Below are 14,547 nucleotides of genomic sequence, written 5' to 3'. Positions count from 1 at the left end.
CATATTCATGTTCCATGTTCATCCTCTCAATATGTAGCCGTTTTTGGTAGAAGCTAATGCTAATGATTGTGCTGGGCCTTCTGCTTTTGATTCGGATGAGGCTGAGATCAAAAGTTCTAAGCTTCTTCAACCCAACTCAGGTCTGGAAGCAGATGAGGTGAAATACAGCGGGAACCTCCCTAAGAATTTTGATCACTTGTGGGATATATTGGAAGGCTTGGTGAAAAAAGAGTTTATCAGAGGAGTTTATTTTCAGATGCCTCAACAAAAAAGGTAAGTATTCATCATTGATTTTTTGTTATTTTGGTTCACATTATGAGCAGCAGTTGTAGTAGATTATATTCCTCATTACTTGATGGCATTTCAGTTGGAGTTGGAAAAATTTGTTTTCCTTTTAACTTCTGTGTGGTCTGCACGCTGTCCGAACGCATTTGAACAAATATTATCTGGAGAAGTGATGACAATGCTTGATGATTTAATGCAACTTTATGCGGCATTAGATGGGAGGTCAGTTTGATTTCCGATACTGCAACCTTTTGATTAACCTTCTTTGCTTGGTGCCTCAATGGTTGTTCATTTTTCTGTATTGTTCTTAGTGAACAAGAACTCCGCAACAAAATATCTACAGTTGCACAACTTAGCAGGAGGTTGCTCAGGAGGCGGGAGAGGATTTATTGGCCTGAAAAGATAGAACCTGAATTTTCGCAGCTGTTTTTGGAGAACAATGTCAAACTTGCTGGAAAGGAACTCGAGACCATTGTCTGGGTCCGGCAACCATTTTACAGCAGAAAAGTGTGACAAAACGGAGGGAAATGTACATGTCCAGAACTTCCTAAGCTGAATTTGCTAGTTGAATGTGTTTAATCATTGTTATGATACCGAGCAACTTTCTCATTTTCTGCCATTTTGTGTTATCCTATCCCTCTTACGTAGTATTTTTGGTGTAAAGTTTGGTCCTTGTTGATGATAAGCGGGAAGGTAAAGGCTCCCTCATGGCCTCACCGTTCCCCTTTTTATGTTATTTGTGTTAAATGAGAACGACAATATTTCTACATAGACAACTACATTATTGGAGTCTCAAATCGCAAGTTGCTTGCAAATCAATGAATAGAATTGTAAAATCAATGAGAATTGATCGATGGCTAAATTAGTTAACTTGCAAATCGTAAGTTTTTTATACAATTACCATGAGTTAAAGAAAAATGATCATAACAAATAGATGAATGAGTGCAATGATTCATCTGACGAGGTTGAGAATAATAAAAAAATGTGATGTAATTTACACACTCTATTTTGTCATTCACACATATTTTTTAAAAAATAATCATAAATGAGACTAACTAGTTACTGGTTAAAATATGGTATGCGTTACGACTTGGTAGTATTTTTTGAGAATGATTATAGATGAAGCCATGATCATAATAAAATAGACGAATGAGTGCAATATGATTACTCACACCAGACTCTCGTTTTAGTATCCGGGGTTATTTAACTGATAAAAAAATAAAAAGTAAAAACAAGAGAAAATTTACCCTTTTTGTTTTGTTTAAGTTAACTTTTACATTTTCACGTAAAGCCGTAAAGGCTTAAACCCTCATCAGTTTAAAACCCCAAAAACCTAACGTCGTCGTCGCAGAGAGAGCAGCAATGAGAAAACCCATATCGAAAACAACGCGGAAGCAAAAGCTGCTATCAGAGGTCGAAGAAATCAAGCTCCTCAATTCATGGATCGAATCCCAGAAACCCGACTGCGGCTCCAACCCAATGTCCCTCCCGCCTCTCCCCTCCAACGCCCCCATCGGGTGCGTGGACCCCACGTCCTTCTCCCGCTACGCCGGCGCCACCAGGTTCGCCGAGCTCCCCGTCTCCAAGAAGACCAAGGACGCCTTGCGGCAGTCCAGGTACACCGACATGACCGATATCCAGCGCGCGTGTTTGCCACACGCGCTCTGCGGAAGGGACATTCTGGGCGCCGCCAAGACCGGCTCCGGCAAGACTCTGGCTTTTGTGATTCCGGTATGTGGGTTTGGTTTATGAGATGGAGTTTGTATCTGGGTGGTTGTTGGAATTTTGAGTTTGCTTTTGGTTTAGAATTTGAGCTGTGAAAGATTGGGTTTTTATATTTATGATTGGTTTTTGTGAGAGATGATGGATTTGGGTGGCATTGGTTGATGAGAAATGTGAGGAAGTGGATGAGTTACTGTTAAGTTTGGAGGGTCTTAGGTAGAGCTTGTGTTTGTTCTAGTTGATTGAGTTGTGTGATTGTTGCTCAGAGTCAAATTATTTGCTTAGATTTTGGATAGTTGCTATGAGTTGTGTGATGCTTCGTTTTGTGAGAGGTGAAGAATAGTGTCAATGGCTAGTATTTGGTTCAGTTAATTGAGTTTTGGAACATTTGCTTTGTGCCAAGTTCTGGCTTAAGATTTCTAAAGTATTGATATTTGATATATTGCATATCGGTCTGTGCATTTTCTTTCAACTATATGCTTTACTTTCATTTGGTGTTGATTTGGATAGATTTAGAAAAGACATTTTTATTCACCTCTTGTACATTGTTGATTTCAGCTCTTGGAAAAATTGTATAAAGAGAGATGGAATCCTGAGGATGGGGTAGGCAGCATTATTATATCTCCGACAAGAGAACTAGCTAGTCAGACGTTTGATGTGTTAAGAGCAGTTGGAAAGCACCATAATTTTAGTGCTGGCCTCCTAATTGGTGGTCGGAAAGATGTTGAAGCGGAGAAGGAGCGCGTAAATGAATTGAACATACTGGTTTGCACTCCTGGACGACTTCTACAACACATGGACGAGACGCCAAATTTTGAGTGTTCACAGCTACAGGTCTACTTTTTCTTTCTTGTTTGCTTTTGAGAAGGGGTGGTGGTGGGGGGAATGGTATTTATGTGGCAGCAGTAGATGAAAAAAGTTGCCGATATCTGTTTAAACATTAGTGTTGTCTTAATATAGTTGGAAATATGATTTCAAATCTACTGTTGCTGCTTCTTTTGCATCAGTTTGATGACGTAGTTATCAGATTTAGTTCTGATTCTATTAGTCTTCTGATTGCATCAGATTCTATTACTTTTTGTGGTCCATAGTTCATTTTACTTATATACCCATAGTCAGTCCTGTATACATATATATTTTCTGCTGACTTGGGTGGACTTTCCTGGTCAGGGAACAGGTTTTGGTTCTTGATGAGGCAGATCGTATTCTTGACGTGGGATTTAAGAAGGCATTGAACGCCATCATTTCACAGCTACCTAAGAGAAGACAAACCTTTCTCTTCTCTGCAACTCAAACAAAGTCAGTTCAAGATCTCGCAAGACTTAGTTTGAAGGACCCAGAATACCTTAGTGTGCACGAGAAGGCTACAAGAGCCACTCCAAATCGTTTGAAGCAAACTGCAATGATTGTTCCTCTTGATAAAAAATTAGATATGCTGTGGAGCTTCATAAAGGCACATCTGAATTCTAGGATTCTAGTGTTCTTATCGACACGTAAACAGGTGCCGTTGTGTTTCTAATTCTACTGACACACAATTATGTCATGCCAGAAAATGTCATCTTATCATATGCAAGAGTTGATCTTGTTTTTAGAGGCTTACCCTTTTCCTTTATGTGGAACAGCAGTCTAGTTCCAGTGGACTTTAGATTTAACCTTCATTTATATCATTTATCATTCCTCTGGTTGTTGATATAAATAAGTCTTCTTTTATATGATATAAATTTTATCTTTGCTGATTAGGTTAAATTGCTACTTTAATAGGTAAAATTTGTCTATGAAGCATTTAAGAAGCTCCGACCTGGAATACCCCTGAAGTGTCTTCATGGTAAGATGAAGCAAGAGGGAAGAATGGGCACATACTCGCAGTTTCATGAAAAAGCTACAGTTCTTTTCTCGACTGATGTAGCTTCGAGAGGCCTTGATTTCAACCAGGCAGTTGATTGGGTTGTTCAGGTGAGTTGTTTGCTCCAAGATTTTTGTTACAATGGTGTAGAATGTGATGAAAAAACTTGGTTCCTTGTTTTTGTTTTATAATCAGTTCTTTATATTTTCATCTCCCCATTTGCAGGTGGATTGTCCAGAAGATGTTGCATCCTATATACACAGAGTTGGCCGAACTGCACGCTATCAATCCGAAGGGCGATCACTTTTATTTGTGATGCCCTCAGAAACAAAAATGCTTGAGAAGTTAGATGCCGCAAAAATACCCATAGATTGCATCAAGGTAAACTTTATTTTCTTCTTCTTCTGGCAGAGGAAGTGGTTTGCAAGAACTTTGTTTATTATATATTTCACCATGCTAAAATTGCTGTTATGCTGCTCTCCCAGGCTAACAACAAGAGACTGCAACCTGTAAGTGGGTTGCTGTCAGCTTTGCTAGTCAAGTACCCTGACACACTTCCAGGTCTGGCCAAAAGGGCTTTTATCACGTATTTAAAGTCTATTCAAAACCACAAGGACAAAGAAGTTTTTGACGTGATGCAACTGCCAGTTGATGAGTTTTCCGCATCAATGGGTTTACCAATGACCCCCAAGATCCGTTTTTCAAACCATAAAATGAAATCCAAGAAACCTTTGGAACTGTCTCCCATTGTTGAACCAGAAAGTTCTGAGATGGAGAATGCATTAGAGACTCCTAGAGAGGAGCTTGATATTGGTGATGGGGACGAAGAGGAAGTGGAGGAAGGTCTTCTTCGAATAAATGATATACCAACTGAGAGAGAGGGGGAAAGAAGACAGATTGCAGATATTATGTAAGTTGCTTGTCTAATGTACTTCTCTTATTTCTTTTTTTATTTATTAATTTTAGTCATCAAGAACCACATATTCACATATAGGTTGGACAAGTTTAGACTTTTGGTAATAGATGCAATTACTGATTCTTACCAGCGCAAATATTTTCATCCAGATGTAGTTAGGACAAGTTTAGTAACAGACGCAAATGCTGATTATTACCCACGCAAATAGTTTCATCCAGAAGTTTTATTTATTTATTTATTATATTTTTTTTTGTGCATATCCAGAAGTTGTAGTTATGGATGCATTATCAATGAATGCTTCGGTCACTCGTTTAATTCACTCTTTTATTCTGTGCTCATTTTTCCCTGTAGGCCGGCAACTCGGGTTTCGAAGAAAAAGAAGTTGAAGATCAACTTGGATAAACCTACGGGAACTAGGGGGGTCTTTGATGAGAACGGCAATTTGGTGGACCCACTTGCAAGGTTGGCTGCTCCCAGTGATCCCAGCATTCTTGATGGACTTCAAGGTATGTATCGATTCCTGAATTTTGAAAAAAATGAAATCCGAATGTGAGCTGAAATAATTGGTTGACTCCACTACAATTGAGTGTCTGAGCTTCTATATAACTGTGAGGCTTCCCTCTATCATTGGCTCAGGTAGAATAAATATAGAACAAGTTTTAATCGCTTGAATATGATGACTTGATCCCACATGTTGTGCATGAACTGGAATGTGTTTGCAGCTGCTTGGATTAGTGTCCTGATATATACATTATTTTTGCTGCAGACAAGAAAGAAGAATTTCATAAGAGGCTTAGGGAAGAGGTGAAGAAGACAGACAAGCAAGACAAGGAAAAAGACCGCCAGCGTCGTCGTGAAAAAAGAATGAAGGAGAAGATGAAGCTGAAGAGAGCAAATGCAGAAGAAGAGGACGACGATGAATCTGAGTCAGAAGAAGAGCCATCTGATAAGCGATCGCACAAAAGGTCAAAGATATACTTTGATAGTGATGATGATGGTGAGAGAGAAGAGAAGAAGGATAAAGCTGGGTTTGTTGCTGACTCAAGTTATATAGAGCATCAGCAAGCTTTGGCTCTCAAACTGTTAGATTCAATGCATAAGTAGTTGTATGAAATAATCACTTGCGTCGAGCGTGCCAAAAGTTTTGTATTTCCATCATACGAACTTGTTTGGAGCTAAATCCGTCATCTAGATAAAAAGGTGGCACCTTAGATTTTGATTACTTAAGTAGGGTGCTTCTCCTTCGTCTTTTGTTTTAGCCCCCTTCTTTTCTTTCCATTTGATATTGAGCCATGAATCATACTGTTATATAGAATTTGTTATGTGAATTTACTGCATAAACAAGAAGTGATCGACTTGCATTGTGTCATGTTGGGTGGAAATATGCAGTGCCAGTTTAATGTCAATAATTTATATGGAAACTGTAAGTTACAAATTTGCCTACCCAACTCCAAACTGATAATCTAACAAAATGTGAAGTTTGCAAATTCTGGGAAAACCATCAAGCTTGCAATCATATGGATCCACAATTCAAAATACTTAGATGACAAACCGGCCCAAACCGTGAGCCGGCTCATTGCGATCTTCGAAATAAAACCCATACCCTATTCATTGACGCCCTATATATGACACTTATCTCTATGGCCCATATAGAACGAACGAACATAGAAGATTGAAATAATACACTTAGAATCGGTGGTCTTGATATAACTTGTTCGTGGGGGACTAGGTTTTTTTTTATAAAATCTGTAGAAGGGCTAAAATCGGAAATTAATTTTTACAAAACCTAGAGGAGTATAAATATGAGAACCTCAGCGTATAATATAAGTCTAAAATCAATCAATCCTGATCTCTTAACGAATACAATCTCTCTCCGCCATGGCAGGCATGGAGGAAACTCAGGACAGTAGGGGAAGGTTTACTTGCGAACTTTTTGACGAGCTCAGTCGCAAATGGGCAGAAGAAGACGGTATGATCTTAACTCGATTTATATTTTTCTTGATTAGAACATTGACGAGGCTTAAGATATATGTTTACCCACGATCTCCTGGAAAAATTGATTACTGTTTTAGGGGTTTTGTAGTTTGCTTTGTGCATGCATTCATCTATATGTATACGATAACAGAAAGAATTCCAAATCATGCTCAATCAATTCTTTGATTTAGGTTTTGTCACTAGCACCGATTTATTCAAGTTACATAATAATAATAATGTATTTAACAGGTGAGAAGGCACGCCGACCAGGCCCCGATGGTTTGAAACCAGGGTGGGTTATGGGTTCTTATTTCTACAGTATGGGTGCCAATGGTGAGATGAGTGAAGGAGGCAGCAAGCAACCTGTTCCCATGTTTTGTTATTTATGTGGCAAGGTATGTGACCACTGGCCTAGAACTTGCCCCTCCAAGATTCTTTCAGAGTCTACAATCATTTCTAAACCACCTGAGAACAAGATGCCACCGCCCACCACAAGTTTTCCATGCCAAGATTCTGTTTCCTGTCTGGATGGTGTGCATTCAGCTAAATAAATTGTACTTCTGTTATGCTATCTCTTAGATGTTTCCTACCTTTTACTTTGTCTGTTTTCATGAGTAGCGTGTTTACTATGTTTGAACAAACCTCTTCATCTACATTATACATGTAGCCGAATCTTATTTTAAGAGTAAATGATAAGATATTGACTAAGATGCACGTAAACTGCAAGTTTTATTCATATGCATGTCGACAGGGTAATACCAAGCTTCATGTGCAGATCATCCTCAGGAATGTGCATATTCCAACACTCAATGTTTTTTTAATCAACAAGTTTCCGTGGCATGTCTCGGTTCTTCCTAACTCAGTTTTAGCTATAATTCATTTCCAGATTGTGCCATTTCTTCACAAGTTGCTCTAAATTAAGCTGTCAACATGACATGCAATCATACTCTACTGCTTCTTATAGTGTATATATAGATCGTCTGTGAATAAGGAGAGAGGTGATGCGTTTTTGAAAGTGAAAGAGAAAAAAAAGTATTATTGACGGCAAGGTAGACTGGTTATGTGAAAATTGGCTAAATGAACCGTTTTATCATCTAGAGTGATCACTTTATCGTTTGATATTTTCTGAGGTGGTCATCTTATCATGTAAGATACTTTAAAAGTGACATTTTTATCACATGGAACAATTGAAGATTTTTTTATCATTTGTACTTTTAAATGTTACTTTAGTGTTATATGCCTTACTTTTAGAAATGACATGTGAAACAATTAAAGATTTTTTTTTTATCATTTGTACCTTTTAAATGTTAATTTAATGTTATGTTTTGAAATAAAGTTTCATACCTTCATATGAATTCGTGTAGGTGTCTTTGATAGTCGTATATCAATGTACCAATACAAAACCGGATGTAATAGTATATATGTATATGTTTTGAGCTAAGCTTTGCTATTTCGATACATTTTCATTATCGATTATTCATCTACGTCATTAGGCTATGAAGTATCAACCCGACAAACTAGTATAATTTGGTCAAACAATGTAACTCAAGCAGGCCGGGCGTCAACTATGAATACAAATGCTGTGTGTAACTTCGAAATAAATTAAATTCATTCGTAAAATTTCCCTTCAATTTCCTAGTAGCCTCACCAGTCACCAATTGCCCAACCTTTGATATTTCCATGTATTTATCGGGAAACTTATCAGACCCCTTCTTTCACATTTCTCCACGTTATAATCTCGCTCAGTATCAACACAAAGTAACAAGCTGGTATATTCAACACCGAAAATTCTTCCATGCACCAAGGTGCAAGTGAACCAAGCAAGTAATATACAGTATTTTGACTCAGTCATCTACGTCGCACTATTTGCATATATACTAATACTATTAACCAAATTGAAACAAAAAAAAATAGTCCAAACTGTTTCCAACTAAGGAAGTGAGAACATTAGATCGAACAAGACGTACTCTTATTATGGGCGTTTAATTTGATCGGATCAAAAATGAAAATGAAAGTAAGGAATTTAGAGTCTATAGTCTTCATTTGATCTTCTCATACGACGATTTAAGCACTTATACATTAATGGTGCAAATACACGTTGGTGCGTAGAATCCGCTCCCATTCAACACATATGTAAAACAAAAGCAACTGTGAAGTCCACCGTTGTTGATTCAGGTATCAACTTTTACTCTTTGTTTCCTTTCTATAAGAGCATCTCCAACAGTTTCCTAAAAAATTTTCTAAAATGGGGAAGCAAAAGCTAAAATCTCTAAAAAAATTATGCTCAAAATCCAACAGCTTCTCCATTTTGGATATTTCGACATTTAATACAACAATAAAATATACTATATCATTATTAATTATAACAAAAGACCATTATATATTTCATTGTAACAATAAAATACCCAACCAAATATTCTATTGTTGTTTTGAATTCGTTGGAGCACGTGAAGAATTAAATTTTGAGGAAGGAAGGCTTTGCTGTAAATTTAGGGAATGAAGGCTTCTCTTTCTTCTCCATCTCCATTTTGGGGAATGAGATGAGAAAACTGTTGGACCTAAAAACAGCTTTATATTTCCTAAAATTGAGAAATTCAAGAAAATGAGAAAGCTATTGGAGATGCTCTAAGAGCATCATTTTTTATAGTCGAGTGCATTCAATAGGTTTGTATCATTCATGCCTTCATGGCTAAGCTTTGTTATGGGGAGGTCTTGTAGTTAAAAAGTAAGACCATCTCCAACCCTGGGCTAAGGGGTGGATATAGCCCCCAAAAGTCATAAATTCTATCTCTAACCCAAGGCTAAGCTAAAACAAAAAAAAAAAAAAATTGGGGGGTACAAAGGCCAAGGCCAAGCTACATTTAGTTTTTTGTATAGCCTTTGAGCTATTTATTTGTGAGAACCACAGTAAGCAAAACAACATAAAATGTAAACTTATAGCTCTTGAGCTATTTGTTTATGAGAGCTACAATGAGTTGTAAACTTATAGCCTTACAGATTAGAGATGATCAAAATTTTAGTTCTCACTATTTATACACATTTAATTTTCTTAGGCTAAAATTTAACCCGTCGGTTATTTTAACCCCTCTCAGTTGGAGATGGCCTAACTTTGATTTCCTCATATGACCAGTTTGATACTTTGGTGAAAACCTGTCCCGTTTCCCAATGATTTTCTTGCAGAAAAATTTAAAAGAAAACTTGTCCGAGTGAACTTTGTGTTTTTTAATCTCAAGAAAGAAAACCATTTCTGAGGTCAAATGGTCAATTGAAAGAGACTAAGAGACAGTTATTAAGTACCAGCCAATTGATGAGAAGAGCTTCTCCTCGAAGTAGAAAGCGGAGGCTTTACTCATCACTGTTCACTCTTTCTTTCTTCTTTCTCTTTTTGAGAAATCTTTCTTTCTTTCTTTCATTCATAAGGTTTTGGAATCACTTGTGCTTTGATCAAAGCTCTAATCCAGAAGCATTTTAGTTTTGGAATCACTTGTGCTTCGATCAAAGCTCTAATCCAGAAGCATTTTAGTTCTGGGATCACTTGTGCTATAACAATGCATGGAGTGATCATCCTGTTATAGATTCTTAGACAGTCTCTTTTCTTTGTTCAAACTTCAAAGCTCTCATCTTTATCAAAATCTAAGAAGTGGGTTTTCTGTGGAACGGTTCAGAAACATAGGCTTTGTGTGTTTCGCTCCTGTATCTACCAAAAGGAAAAAAGATCTCTGAGAGCTGTATCATGCTTGAATCTAACTGGGGTTCGTGGTGGTGGAGGAACTGGATCGGAAAAAAGAGGGATTCTCGTTGTAAGCTATCTAATGCAACCGTCGCTGGAATTGAGAAGAAGGTCAAGCCTGAACCTTTCACTGATACTGTGTTTTCTTGGTCCCTGGAGGACATTAGCAATGAGGATCTTTACAAAGACAAGGTATTTGCTTCCACTTTTTAATGGTATAAATCGCGTGTTCTTGTTTTTTGTTAAGAAAGGTTGTTGCTTTATGTGATTATCAATTTATTATGTTCTCTTGTCATCATTCTGGATTCTCTGTATCTTCAAACGTTGTTGAGATTGGTGTTGCAGCTTTCTTCTTGGTAAGGGAAGACCCATGATGCCTATGAAAGGAGCTTGCTTTCTAATGTAGCCCATTTTTTTTTTTCACGTTTTAATGTGATCATGCTGTTAAAATTAAAGGAAAAGCGTTACCCATGAATAAAATGGCCCAAATCGCAAATCGAGAGGTATTGGTTTTGCATATCTTCTAAATTTACTTTAGGAATTCAGGCTAAACCAGGAATTGATAGCATTGAACAAAGGAATTTGGATTACTATAAGAATTGTCTGTTTTTGACTTAATTTTCTATCACATTGTAGTGTTCCTGTTAAAGTATACTAGTCTAACTTCTATGATATCATTATGTGCTGTATCCGAAAGAGTACTTATTCTGTGCCTTGACATTTTTAGGTGAAGGAGATTCCTAATTCATTTCAATCGGCTCAGCATTACTTTGGGTCTTATATATATCCTTTACTGGAAGAAACCCGAGCAGAAGTGCATTCAAGTATGGAAACTCTTAATAGAGCACCGTTTGCTGAAGTAGTGGGTTTTGAAGAATTGAAGCCATATGGAACAAAGCTATATGATGTCAAGGTTGATTACTGGCGAAACAGGTTCAGTGATAGAGGCAAGGAGCCCTATAAAACTTTGCCTGGTGATCTTTTTGTTTTAGCAGATGCTAAACCTGAAACTGTTTCTGATTTACAACGGGTGGGAAGGTCATGGGCTTTTGCATCGGCCACTAGTGTTTCAGAAAGTGAGAATGAAGATGACAGTACCACTCTTTATTTTAAAGTCAAGGCATCAAAAGAGTTTGAAGTCGAAAATAGCAGGACATCACTTTTTATAGTTTTCTTGGTTAATTTGATCCCTGAAGCAAGAGTTTGGAAAGCATTGCACATGTCCAGAAATCTTAAGATTATCAACGAAGTTCTGTGCACTGATTCAATGGTAATGAGGTTTTGTTTTGTCATCTTGTTGAACTAATCAACAATGTAGGTTTTGTTATAGAGCTACAACAACATGAACAAATATGGGATGAATCAGTAGGTTTTCATAATTATCAAGATAATTCCCTAATAATTCTGACACAATGTCTTCCTCCTAGGATTTAGGGACTGATGCAAAACATGATTTGACTTTCTTTGATTTGAACAGTAATTGATTTATATTAATCAAACTATATATACTGGATTGATTGACTGATGCAATCACATGTTTTGACTTTCTTTAGCCTTGTATCCCTCCCATCTAATTATACCAGTTGATTTTGAATCGAGAGAACTTTTGTAGTTGGATTAAAAGCTGATATTTATTGTTGCAACTGACTGAATATGCTATGCTTGGTAATAGGTTCAGACAGATTTCTGCTCTGAAAAGAATACTAACATCTGGAATCAGAGTATAGCTGAGAGTCTATTATCTGGATTAAATGAGTCCCAAACTGGGGCAGTGTTGGCCTGCCTTGAAATGCTGCGTTCTGGTGAGAAGTCTGCCGTTGAACTTATCTGGGGACCTCCTGGTACTGGCAAAACAAAAACCACGGTTACTCTGCTTTCAACCCTGCTGCAGATGAAATATAGGACTCTTATCTGTGCTCCAACAAATGTTGCAATAACTGAAGTTGCTTCTCGTCTTGTGAAGATGGTGCATGAAGCAGAGTCAAAAGAATTGTTTTGTTCTCTAGGAGAGATTCTTCTATTTGGGAATAAGGAGCGACTCAAAATTGGTTCAGACATTGAAGAAATTTATATGGATTGCCGTATCAAAAGGCTTGTAGATTGTTTAGGGCCAACGACTGGTTGGAGGCATTGCTTTGCTTCCATGATAGGTTTACTTGAGGATTGTGTTTCTGACTACCAAATTTTCTTGGAAAATGAATTCACCAAAGAGACAGAACAAACAACTGTTAGTGAAATGAAAGATAATGAATGCAGAAGAGTTGCTCAAGTTAAAAAGTTGAAGTGCAAAACCTTTGTCGAATTTTTGAGAGATAGATTTGTCTCTACTGCAGTGCCGTTAAGATATTGCATTTCTGTGTTCTGTACTCATATAGGGAAAAGTTATATTTCGGAAGATAATTTCCAAGACTTGGTTTCGCTTATCCAGAAAGTTGATTCCTTTATGTCAATGTTGTTGTCTCAAGACAATGTTGTTTCTGAAGCCTTGGAAGAACTCTTTTCCCATTCAGATGTTGAAGATGTGTCTAATTCGTTAGTAGACAACTTCTTTGATCTTTGGATGATTAGAAAGGATTGCCTTATAGCTTTACGCACTTTACGGGATTCTCTTAGTGAGCTTAAACTTCCAAATATTAGGAGCGATGATTCTATACAGGAGTTCTGTTTTCAAAGAGCAACTCTAATATTTTGCACTGCATCTAGTTCATATAAGCTGCACAGAGTGGCAATGCAGCCACTAAGCATTGTTGTTATTGACGAGGCTGCACAGCTAAAAGAGTGTGAGTCAACAATACCCCTGCAACTTCCAGGTGTGAAGCATGCTGTTCTTGTTGGTGATGAATGTCAGTTACCAGCTACTGTAACAAGCAATGTACGTTGACGCTATATTCTTTCCTTCTCTTCTCATAGATTCATATTGTACTTCTAACTTGTTACAAAATCTGCTTTTTTATTTTCTATAGGTTTCTGATGTAGCTGGTTTTGCAAGAAGCTTGTTTGAGAGGTTAAGTTTAATGGGTCATTCAAAACATCTATTGAATGTGCAATACAGAATGCATCCATCAATAAGTTTATTCCCAAATTCAAGTTTCTATTATAACTTGATCCTGGATGCTCCAAATGTAAAACGAAGAAGCCACGAGAAACACTATCTTCCAGGAGCAATGTTTGGTCCGTATTCTTTTATAAATGTGATTGGTGGAAGAGAGGAGAAAGATGAGGATGGACGAAGTCGGAAGAATATGGTGGAGGTTGCTGTTGTTTCAAAAATACTGCGAAATCTGTACAAAGGTATGTCTAACAAGAGATTCTTCTTCATGTTTGTCATCTTGGTATATATATTAGTTGGGATTTCCAAATCGATGCTGTTTATGCTTCAGTTTAAAAATTTACATCACTTTGTTCACTAGTGAATAATGACTTGAACTGCAAGAAATGTATTGTTTCATCTTTCTGAACAAGTGGTAGTACCACATAACTGGCTTTGTATGGCTGATTATTTTTTTGTTTAAATCTGTGTGCAATTTGCTTCAGCACTTCTCATGCAAGTCTCCATTGCATGAGTTTCAACTCAAGAAGTATGCATTTAGTAGGGTTATATTTTCAAACCATTAAGATGTCAAACATTGCCAAAGTCTTATGCATGTATTGTGTTAGTTTAATATTCTCTTTTGGCTCTCTCTTTGTATACAGGATGGGTTGAATCAAAACAGAGACTTAGTATTGGTATAGTATCTCCCTATGCTGCTCAAGTGGTGGCAATTAAGGACAGAGTGGGTGAGAAATATGATAAGCTTGATGGCTTTGTAGTGAAGGTAAAAACAGTTGATGGATTTCAAGGTGGGGAAGAGGACATAGTTATAATTTCCACTGTACGATCCAACAGCCATCAATCACTTCAGTTCATTTCAAAACCGCAAAGAGTTAATGTCTCACTTACAAGGGCTAGGTATTGTTTTACTTCAATTTTTATGCTTTTCCTTCTTGTTTATTTGGTGGAAATGTCTGCTGAATCTCTGATGACTTCAGGCACTGTTTGTGGATTTTGGGGAATGAAAGGACTCTCTCTGATAGCGA

The 14,547-nt window shown here is 37.3% G+C and overlaps 2 protein-coding genes and 1 pseudogene across 2 annotated transcripts; all 3 read left to right on the top strand.

Annotated features, from left to right (window-relative positions):
- Positions 1-14,547, top strand: part of LOC101297831 — a 33,904-nt pseudogene that overhangs the window by 13,640 nt on the left and 5,717 nt on the right.
- On the top strand, positions 1,648-5,944 carry LOC101304765 (DEAD-box ATP-dependent RNA helicase 32-like). Its single transcript, XM_004297734.1, has 8 exons — positions 1,648-2,016; positions 2,566-2,841; positions 3,185-3,508; positions 3,769-3,960; positions 4,076-4,231; positions 4,336-4,760; positions 5,118-5,272; positions 5,533-5,944. The coding sequence occupies exons 1-8, from the start codon at positions 1,648-1,650 to the stop codon at positions 5,868-5,870; spliced, it is 2,235 nt and encodes a 744-aa protein (XP_004297782.1). The 3' UTR covers positions 5,871-5,944.
- On the top strand, positions 6,592-7,393 carry LOC101305366. The gene is made up of 2 exons (XM_004297736.1): positions 6,592-6,735; positions 6,990-7,393. Exons 1-2 carry the CDS (start codon positions 6,645-6,647, stop codon positions 7,289-7,291), a joined length of 393 nt encoding a protein of 130 aa, XP_004297784.1. The 5' UTR covers positions 6,592-6,644; the 3' UTR covers positions 7,292-7,393.

This window comes from Fragaria vesca, linkage group LG4 (assembly GCF_000184155.1).
Source record: "Fragaria vesca subsp. vesca linkage group LG4, FraVesHawaii_1.0, whole genome shotgun sequence".
NCBI lineage: Eukaryota > Viridiplantae > Streptophyta > Magnoliopsida > Rosales > Rosaceae > Fragaria > Fragaria vesca.
The sequence above is the reverse complement of the archived record's forward strand: the minus strand, read 5'-3'. Positions and strand labels throughout refer to the sequence as shown.